This window comes from Bidens hawaiensis, unplaced genomic scaffold, assembly GCF_021521415.1.
Source record: "Bidens hawaiensis isolate Kalapana, Puna unplaced genomic scaffold, B.hawaiensis_p1.1 tig00033582_1, whole genome shotgun sequence".
NCBI lineage: Eukaryota > Viridiplantae > Streptophyta > Magnoliopsida > Asterales > Asteraceae > Bidens > Bidens hawaiensis.
Genome location: NW_027495773.1, coordinates 88296 through 98833, shown reverse-complemented (window position 1 = coordinate 98833; position 10538 = coordinate 88296). Strand labels below are relative to the sequence as shown.

Below are 10538 nucleotides of genomic sequence, written 5' to 3'. Positions count from 1 at the left end.
TAGAATTTTAATCATGTATCATATATTCATATCTCAAGAGGCAGTGTCTGTTGAATATTAATACTTATGTGTGCTAAATCACAGGCAGGCGCTAAAGTGAATATTTTTGCCGGTGGAGCAACACCACTGCATATTGCTGCTGATATTGGTAACTCAGAATTGATCGCGTGCTTGCTAAAAGCCGGTGCTGATCCTAATATGGCTGATGAGGTTAAACTTTGTTTGTCATGATATTTGTGGCTCCCATTTATTAAAAAAACTCATCTCACTTTTGTAATTTTGTTATTTTAGGATGGTTTCAAGCCTGTACAAGTTGCAGCTGCTAGAGGTAACCGGGGTGCTGTCGAGATGCTTTTACCGTTATCATCTCAAGTGGAAACTGTTGAAGATTGGACAGTTGATGGTATAATCAACCATATGCAATCTGAAGGTGCCAAAGAACAGGTAAGCACTTGAATCTATATATGTTTTTAGCATATATCAAGTGGCATTATGTATTTATGTGGTGGGCTTTGATCATATTTTGAGGTAATTTTTTTCAGGAAGCAGAAAGAAATACAAGAGATATTGTAACCAACTCGCTAAGTGATGCTACCATTTCAACCAAAGAAACGCCTAAGGTACCATTTTGACTTTTTTATTTAGCGAAAAAGATTGTTTTATGCTTGTGTTTCTATATGAAATTAGTCACTTTTTAGATTTTAAGTTTCAATAGGAAGTTGGGCAGACTAGTGTAGAATTGAATTTATTATGAACAGTTTTTTTTTCATTTAGTTAAAACAAACGAACATGAACACATATCTCGTTTGTTCATTTATGCTAATTTATTAACATTTGTTTCGTTCATTTATTTTTGTTAGTTTTAGTTTGTTCATATATTCATTTAAAATTTGTAGGTCTGTTACAATTTATTATAGTTTTATTGGTGTTCACACTTCACTCGATTATGTTCATACATATAGGTTCAATTATGCTTGTTAGTTTGTGTTCGTTTACGTTCGTGAATTTTTCGTTTGCACTATTAATTAACAAACGAACATAAAGGAACACTATAACACATCTTCTTAACGAGCGAACACAAACAAGAAAACTTCGTTTGTTTAATTATTCGTGTTCAGTCGTTTGTTTGGATAAAGTTAAATGAACGAACACACCTTGTTTTTGCTTGCTCGGTTAGTTTACAGGCTAGTTTAATGTAAATGAATCTAAGCTTGCAACATTAAGAAGCTTGTTTCGTTTTGACAGTAACACGTTCATCATGTTTTTCAGGTGACAGCGGAGGCAAAGAAAAAATCTGCTGAAGCAAAATCAAGAGCAGATGATGCTTTCAAGCGGAAGGAATACATGGCAGCTATTGATGCTTATACTCAGGTCTGCATTATTTTGCTTCTTGTGTGTGAATGTAAATCTAGTTTTTCATGACAATTAAAAGCAAGTTAAATTGATTTTAAAATCTAATCTTTTCATGTTGGCCATAAACAGGCAATTGATTTTGACCCGAGTGATGCTACATTGTTTTCAAACCGGAGTCTCTGTTGGATGCGCCTCGGGCAAGCTGACCGCGCGTTAACTGATGCACAAGTGTGCAGGGAATTGAGACCCAACTGGCAAAAAGCTTGGTATCGAGAGGGTTCAGCTTTGCGTTTGTTGCAGAAATTTGATGAAGCAGCAAATGCATTTTATGAGGGAGTTAAGCTTGACCCGGAAAACATGGAACTCGTTCATGCTTTCAGGCAATGCTCTAATCACCTCTTACACGACACACTAGAATTGCTATAACAAGTTGCAAAACTATATCGGGTTTCTTTACGTTGTGAGAGAATAAAATTTTTTTTTGTCATCTAACAGGGAAGCAGTTGAAGCTGGAAGACAATTTCATGGTGTAAACAAGGAAAATAAGGTATATAGCTTCATTATTATTATAATGTTCTTATTTTCTAAATTCTAAGTTACGTAAATGAGGTTTAGATATTGAACATGTTTGGATGATTTTCAGGAAGATCCAGTCATAACACATGCATAGACAACCATAAGACGTGTTCATGTTTGTTCTGTTCTGTTCTGTTTGGATGAAGAGCGTTTTATATCGGAGATGATTATTTGTGAGGTGTTTGGGTCGTGACTTTAGTTTTGTGTTTGTTATGTACATTATAATGGTTTTGATTTGTGTACCATGCACTTTCCTGTTTTTTCTGTTGATTTGTTTTAGATTAAACCTGCAGGTTATTAACAGTCTAAAAAGGTTCCATTTAACCGGTTTTGATCATTTTTTATTTTAACTATTGATTTGCATAAAAAGAATTAGAGCTGGAAATAAGAAGGTACAGCTAAAAATTCAATGTTTGCAGAAAAACTGATGATTTCAGATGCTAAGAAACAGAAACAGAAGACAAAAATTATTTAGATAATAGTTATTAATTAAATGTTAATAAGCACTTGGGTTGATACCACGGATGGAAAACATGCTGCTTCGGGACATTCGGACATCTGTTCCGACATCTGCTTTAGCTTCAGATGGATCATCCCATACAAACCCTTTCAAATCACCAGTTTTCAGGGTGTAAACAAGCAAGTGTTTCCCCCGATGCCAATCGTCCACGATCAGCAATATGTCCCCGGCATTGTTCCAGCAATCCGACACCATTACATCTTCATACCCTAGGTTTGTTAAAGCTAACGGATAATTAATGAAACAATGAAACACCCATTTTTCCTGCTTCAATATCCACATATGGAAACCGTTATGCCTATCATATGCAAATCCAAGCTCACCATTCAGGTCAACCAACGGCACATAATAGTGAAACTCAGGCGACATTTCGGGGAGATCTGGGAAATCTATTAGACCGAATTCCTCGACCTTGACATCAAACCATACTATTTTTCTTGGCGAACGGAAGAATTCACGACTAGCCAACCAATGCAAACGTCCATGAGCAAATACACCTTCACCGCCTATGGGACAAGCAGGATTTTGGGCCACCTTTCGCCATGAGCTCATCCCAGAGCGATGAACCATGGTGCATAGTTTTCCCCGACGCACATCAAAGAAATCGTGTGACCAATCCGGTTGTTTAAGAATAACACACACCGTAGTTAAAGTGTTGGTGGAATCATCAAAAGCGAACCCTGCTGTTGCTCCTGAATCGAACCAGTGCGCATAAGTAGTCCCAATCTTGATGGGTGGCAAAGTGTCACGTTGTTTAGTAAGCGGGTTGATAAGTTGAAGAACAAAGGTGTCATGATCACTGGTTCCTATATTAAAACAGACCAGGATTAGCCCATTGCATGAGCCTAAAGTCATAGACCAACCCTTGTAACAGAACTCGTAAACTGGGTCCTTTTTCACAGTCATAGAACCTTGGTCTACTCGCAAAAGACTGATTTTGCGTAGATTCTCCGTATCACGAGATGAAAAGCCTAGGAACGGTGTGGGCTCTTCGGTGACATGAATGGTTTGAAGGTAAGGATCGTTGATGTATTTGAGCCATGACTTGCATACACACCGGAAACGAGCCAATGATTTGATCAGCAGCCTTGACAAGATTCCGTATATGATGTCTAGAGGAAACTCATCAGCCATCATATTTGAAGGTCGAATGATTTGATGAATTAAATGTTTGGAAGTTTTTTATAGTGTGTGAATGAAGTCTCAATTAAAACCCGAGCCCGCGTGAGACAATTTTGGAATTCGGTTTTGAAATTCAAAATATGTTGGCCTTGTCAAGATAATTAATAATCATTATGATAATGATTATTGTTTTTGGTTTTCAATTATACACTAATGACCATTATTTATTTGAATATTATTATTCTTTAATGGTCATCAATTAGAATTGATTATGTTTAATGGCCATTATTTGAATATTATTATTCTTTAATTGTCATCAATTGGAAATTGATGATGGTTATGATTCCTTGGTTATAAAACCATGATGAATGCATCATTTTGACACAACCGAAAATACACCAACATACACACTTCTTCATCTTCCTCTTTGTTACAACAGCATTGTTACGGTTTTCGTTTCGGGCAAGTGATCAAGTTCGGCAGTACTACGCTTCTGCTTCGAACCGGAGTACCCTGGGAACAGACCGCGAATCTGTTTAAGGGAATTGTGTCAAACACAAGCCCGGTTCACCGTTTCTTGATTATTTCTTTTCTTATTTTTGGATTCTTTTATACAAGATTTCCAACAAACTTAAACAGATTTCATGAGATTGTTGCTACAATCTTAAAACCTTATTTATAAGGATTTTGGTTTCACGAAATGATTTGAAATAAAAATATTTAGATATTATAATCTTATAAATATTTTCTTTTGGGAAATTATGTGCGTAGTATAACTTGGTGTGTTTGGATTTTAGAGATCATGATGCAATCTTAAATCCTATACCGTGGTACAAAATGTAAAATTTGATCAACCGTTGGTAAAATGATTTGTGTAATCGTTTGTATTCTAACTATAGTGTTAGAACTGATCTTGGAAAACCGTTGGGATTTTATTAGTTTTGGTTAACGATTTTTGCAATCGTTTGTGTCTAACAATTGTGTTAGAAATGGTTTTGAGTAAACCTTTCGTTTCTTGTAAACGTTAAATATCTAACACGCGTGTAAGATACGATTTATTTATAATGTTTTGTGTAAACGTTAATTTTCTAATGGATGTGTTAGAAAATTCAAGCTTTGCTACTTAAGTGTAGTAATTGTAACAAGTTGATGTTATTTGAACATATTTGTTCAAGAGTATGGTTTCAAAAGTGAAATGAGGATATGAGGATATGTGTGCATGGATTTATATTTGAGGGAATACTTGTATACATAATATAAAACGATATCACTGAGATGAGTCATGTCGGATGACGAAAGTATTGAAGATAATAACACTTGGAGATTTGATGTGTAAATGTCGTCAAAATAATTTCGTATAATAAACAACTTGTGAGTTGTTGCGAAGATTAAAGTCTAAGACGACACATCAAATATATAATCACATCATGAGATGGTAATAGAATAACGAGGTGAATATACTAAGAGGAAATTAAAAAAAAAAGTGATGTGTAATTCCTTGGAAACTCATTGAGTGTGAATTGTAACATATGATTTAATATATGTTAATGACAAATTCACTAAGTGTGAATTGTAACATATATGACGTATTAACTCTTTGGAAATTCACTAAGTGTGAATTGTAACATATAAATTAATATATGTTTATGACGTATTAACTCCTTGGAAATTCACTAAGTGTGAATTGTAACATATGAATTATTATATGTTAATGACGAATTGTAACATATGAATTATATGTTAATGACGAACTGTAACATATGAATTATATGTTAATGACGAATTGTAACATATGAATTAATATATGGTAATAAGATATTTAAATACTTGGATATTCATCATTGAAAATTCACCATAATATGCTTACAATAGCGATGGGTATATAGATGTTTCTACCATCAAATGTGAGATAGATTCTATCTTAAAAATCATACGTGGGAACTAATGGATCTTCCTCAAGGGTGTAAACCACTAGGATATCGATGGATCTTCAAGAAGAAGATAAAACCTGATGGGGCCATCGATAAGTATAAGGCAAGGTTGGTGATCAAAGGATATAAACAACGAGAAGGTTTAGATTACTTTGATACATATTCGCCGGTTACGCGAATAACATCTATAAGGTTGGTGCTTGCCATTGCCACCATTAGAAACTTAGAAGTTCACCAAAATGGATGTAAAAACGGTTTTCTTGAATGGAAATCTAGAGGAAGAGATTTACATAGAAAAAACCGAAGGCTTCATAGCCGTTGGGCAAGAAACGAAAGTGTGTAAACTTGTGAAATCCTTGTATGGATTGAAACACGCTCCTAAACAATGGCACCAAAAGTTTGATCATGTCATGCTTGATGCTGAGTTCAAAATCAATGAATGTGACAAATGTGTATACGTGAAGGACACATCCGTTGGATATGTCATTTTGTGTCTATACGTAGATGATATGCTCATTGCTGGAAGTGATGACAAAATCATAACGTCCACTAAGAACATGTTAAAAGCAAGATTTGACATGAAGGACATGGGTTTTGCGAATGTGATTTTGGGAGTTAAAATCACACGAACCCAAGATGGACTTGTTTTAAGTCAATTCCATTACGTGAGCAAAATTCTTGAGAAGTTTAATGCAAATGACTCTAATGTAGCTAGAACTCCCATTGACACAAGTCAACATCTAGCTAAGAATAGAGGTGAACCCGTTAACCCGTTGGAATACTCAAGAATTATTGGCAGTTTGATGTATCTTATGAGTTGCACTAGACCCGACTTAGCATATGCTGTGAGCAAGCTAAGTAGATACACAAGCAACCCAAGTTCAAGTCATTGGAACTGTGTGATTCGGTTGCTTCGGTACCTAAGATACACTAGAGAATACGTGTTACATTATAACAGATATCCTGCAGTTTTCGAAGGACATTGTGATGCAAATTGGATATCTGACACGAATGATTCCAGAGCAACAAGTGGATATGTATTCACACTTGGAGGTGCTACTATATCATGGAAATCGTCTAAACAAACGGTTATAGCTAGATCCACGATGGAATCAGAATTCATCGCCCTAGATAAAGCCGGCGAAGAGGCAGAATGGTTAAGTCAATTTGTTGAGGATATACCAAGATGGCATAAGCTGGCATCGGCCATCTGTATACATTGTGATAGCCAATCGGCAATTGGCAGAGCTCATAGCACAATGTATAATGGTAAGAATAGACATATTAGACGTAGACATAATATGGTACGACACCTAATATCTACTGGAATTATCACTGTTGACTACGTGAAGTCAAAGGATAATATTGCGGATCCGCTAACAAAAGGCCTAAGTAGAGAGTTAGTTCAGAAGTCGTCCATGGGAATGGGACTGAAGCCCTTGAAAAATTAAAGTTCATGCGAAGGAAACCTAACTCAACAGACTGGAGATCCCAAGAGTTGAGTTCAATAGGAAAACCTACTTGTATGAATTAGTGCTGTCACTGTGGGGGGGATAACCCTACAATTTTAAGAGAGAGTTTACCACGTGGCAAGGTAACCTTCCTAGTCCATTCCTAAAAGTGACAAGTGTGAGGCTAAGCATATGGCTTTTAATGATTCGACCTAGGTAGTTATACATGGTGAATCACCTATGTGAGAGAGAAGTGGGGTCGCTTCGAAGGGTGTTGTTGGGCACAATACTTAATAGCTCTTGCAGAACCAGGAGCATGTTCATGATCATAACGAACATAACTATGAGGACTTGACTTTGTCAGGGAGAGTCTTGTGTGAAGTATATTGTCGTCTACACAAACGGCAGACGAGTTCAAAGACATCACCGTCTACTCAGAGCCAGTGGGCTAAGTATGCTTCATAAGCAAAGGTTCAAAGGATAACACCTACCTATTGTATGCAAGATTCAACTGCTGAAATCTAATCGAAATAATGCTGTTTCGACCTCCATTCATGTGGGGGATTGTTGGAAGTTTTTTAAAGTGTGTGAATGAAATCTCAATTAAAACCCGAGCCCGCGTGAGACAATTTTGGAATTCGGTTTTGAAATTTCAAATATGTTGGCCTTGTCAAGATAATTAATAATCATTATGATAATAATTATTGTTTTTGGTTTTCAATTATGCACTAATGACCATTATTTATTTGAATATTATTATTCTTTAATGGTCATCAATTAGAATTGATTATGTTTAATGACCATTATTTGAATATTATTATTCTTTAATTGTCATCAATTGGAAATTGATGATGGTTATGATTCCTTGGTTATAAAACCATGATGAGTGCATCATTTTGACACAACCGAAAATACACAAACATACACACTTCTTCAACTTCCCCTTTGTTACAACAACATTGTTACGGTTTTCGTTTCGGGCAAGTGATCAAGTCCGGCAGTACTACGCTTCTGCTTCGAATCGGAGTACCCTGGGAACAGACCGAGAATCTGTTTAAGGGAATTGTGTCAAACACAAGTCCGGTTCACCGTTTCTTGATTATTTCTTTTCTTATTTTTGGATTCTTTTATACAAGATTTCCAACATTAAATTAATGATTGATGGTGGCGATACTAATAGATGTATATATCGAAAGAATCCATTGACGTAGGGTTGAAGCAAACGACAAAGTTACCAAATTATGAGAAACTTAGTCCCCAAGCCTAATAACTAACCAAATTTTAGATTTATCTCTATGCATTATTATTATTGATGCAATTTTTTAAAAACGTACGTCTAACACACACTCGTTGATTTTACTTACAAAATCTACACAATCATTCGCCATAGGACCGTCAACTTCCACATTGTTATCATTAGACTACAAACCCTTTATACTACTTTATTTTAGTTTTGGTTACTGGTTACAAAATTTCCGACAATTAATACGGAATCATTTTGTAGGTTTTATGAAAAACATTTGCATAACTAGGATAGAAATCTATGTAACACGGTTGAATAGTGAAAACAATATGATTCATCAATCTTTTAATACTTCGTTAAACTGAAATTACGTATTACATGAAAATTTACGGTTATAATTCATGAAACTTCTAATACTCCGTTGACTACTTTGTATACAACATTTGATGTTTTGCTTGTAAGTTAAACAACTTTATTAAAGATTAATATAATATTTGAGTTTGTCTCTACTTTTAATGCTAGCTAATGGCGCATATAGCTTACACCTTACCATGTGTAAAAACTGGTTTAAGTATCAAACAAACCCATGGACAGTGACTGTCCTTGACTCTTATTTATCGTCATTTTAAATCACGAAGACTGTACTAATTAACGGATTACGCAAGACTGAACTACTTAAGCTTATATGATCTTATTCCCGATCTTGATTTTGAGGGTGAATTTGTGTTCGATCGTGTCAGGGTATAAATCAAAGTACAAAACAGTTGCAAAACTAAATCGGGGTTCTTTATCAACTAACAAGGAAGCAGTTGAGCTGGATGACAATTTCATAGTGTAAACAAGGAAAATAAGGTATTATTATAATTTTCTTATTTTCTAAATTTTATGTACATGTTTGAATGATTTTCAGGAAGATCCGGTTTTAACACACGCATAGACATAATCAAAGACGTTGATATGGTGTTATGCTTGTTTGGCAGTTCATGTGATATCATAAGACGTCTTCATTTTCGTTTTGTTATGTTTGGACGAAGAGTGTTTTATATCGGAGATGATTATTTGTGAGGCGTTTGGGTCGTGACTATAGTTTTGTGTTTGCTATGTACATTATAATGGTTTTGATTTGCACTTTCCTGTTTTCCTGTTAATTTTTGTTTTAGATTACATCGGCTAGGCTGGGTATGTTTATCAGTCTATAAAAATGTTTCATTTAGCCGGTTTTAATCATTATATTTTAATTATTTTTAAAACCATTGATTTGCATCAAAAGAATTAAAAGCTGGGAATAAAAAGATAGATCAATTTTAACAATAAACAGTAAACGAAAACAAAATTTAATGTAATTATATGTAGTAGAATAGAAATACTGATGATTGCAGATGCCAAGAAAAAGTAAACAGAAAACCCAAATTTTATTTACGTACATTTTGTTATTAACCGAATATTAATATGCACTTGGGTTGATACCACGCATCGAAAGCATGCTGCTTCGGGACATTCGTATATCTGCTTCAGCTTCACATGGATCATCCCAATCAAATTCTTTCAGGGTGTAAACAAACAACCGTTTCCCTCCATCAGAGGTCAGCAATATATGTACTACCCGGCATTGTTCCAACAACCGACACCATTACAATATTAAGCCACTGGTAATGGATAATTTATCCAACAATGTCACCCATTTTTCCTGCTTCATTGTCCACATATGGATACCATTACATCTATATGCAAATCCAACCTCACCGTTTAGGTCCACCAACTGCTGAAAGAGAATCTCGGCCCAAGCGAGTAGTTCAGGTTTGGTTTGGGAGGGAATTCTGGTAAATCTGTTAAACTGAATTCCTCAATCTTGACATCAAACCACACTATTTTTCTTCTATGGGATTACATATTAGATTCAATAAATAATGCAAAATAAAAGGTGAATTTTATAATTAACAATAACGTGGCTCTGCGTAAGGCTGGCTTCACATAGTTGCAAAAAGCCCTCGCTCACAACAGTGGAAGGATAATAAGTCAGGCCCCGTGGGTCCAAAATAATCTCACAGCCTTATCAACGTGCCAACTTTTCGTTAGATTTTTTTCCCACGTAACCACTTAGATGAAGACGGTCTAGGGGTTTTCTCGTTTAAACACGCTAAGAGCGTTTTATGCAGAGACAAAGATACTCTTTAAAAGCATATTTTGGTGAACCATCTCTGTGACATCAATCGATAACGCAATCAATATCATCATATCTTTTCTGTTACAAAACGTAAGGGGACTTGTTTTTGATATGTTACAAAATGTTGATTTCAAGGTAGTTTATGTCCATCTAAATGTGTCTTGAAACAAAAATGTAT

General features: G+C 35.3%; 2 protein-coding genes across 3 annotated transcripts; one reads left to right on the top strand and one right to left on the bottom strand.

Moving 5' to 3' along the window:
* Positions 1-35: 35 nt before the first annotated feature.
* Positions 36-2187, top strand: LOC143585147 (hsp70-Hsp90 organizing protein 2-like). 2 transcript variants are annotated; one of them, XR_013144508.1, is made up of 6 exons: positions 36-210; positions 292-444; positions 543-620; positions 1270-1371; positions 1483-1900; positions 1997-2187. XR_013144508.1 is itself a non-coding variant. In XM_077066998.1 (5 exons), exons 1-5 carry the CDS (start codon positions 67-69, stop codon positions 1777-1779), a joined length of 774 nt encoding a protein of 257 aa, XP_076923113.1. In that variant the 5' UTR covers positions 36-66; the 3' UTR covers positions 1780-2187. The 2 variants fall into 2 exon arrangements, 1 of the variants encoding a protein (XP_076923113.1); XM_077066998.1 differs by having other exon boundaries at positions 1483-2187.
* A 114-nt stretch (positions 2188-2301) lies between these two features.
* LOC143585146 (F-box/kelch-repeat protein At3g23880-like) lies at positions 2302-3607 on the bottom strand. The gene has a single exon (XM_077066997.1). The coding sequence runs from the start codon at positions 3584-3586 to the stop codon at positions 2426-2428; it is 1161 nt and encodes a 386-aa protein (XP_076923112.1). The 5' UTR covers positions 3587-3607; the 3' UTR covers positions 2302-2425.
* Between the last annotated feature and the right edge of the window lie 6931 nt (positions 3608-10538).

Coding starts and splice junctions, on each gene's coding strand:
- LOC143585147 (XM_077066998.1), top strand. CDS start 67: ATGTGTGCTAAATCACAGGCAGGCGCTAAAGTGAATATTTTTGCCGGT. Junction 211..291: donor ATCCTAATATGGCTGATGAG/GTTAAACTTTGT, acceptor TTGTTATTTTAG/GATGGTTTCAAGCCTGTACA. Junction 1,372..1,482: donor CTATTGATGCTTATACTCAG/GTCTGCATTATT, acceptor GGCCATAAACAG/GCAATTGATTTTGACCCGAG.
- LOC143585146 (XM_077066997.1), bottom strand. CDS start 3,586: ATGATGGCTGATGAGTTTCCTCTAGACATCATATACGGAATCTTGTCA.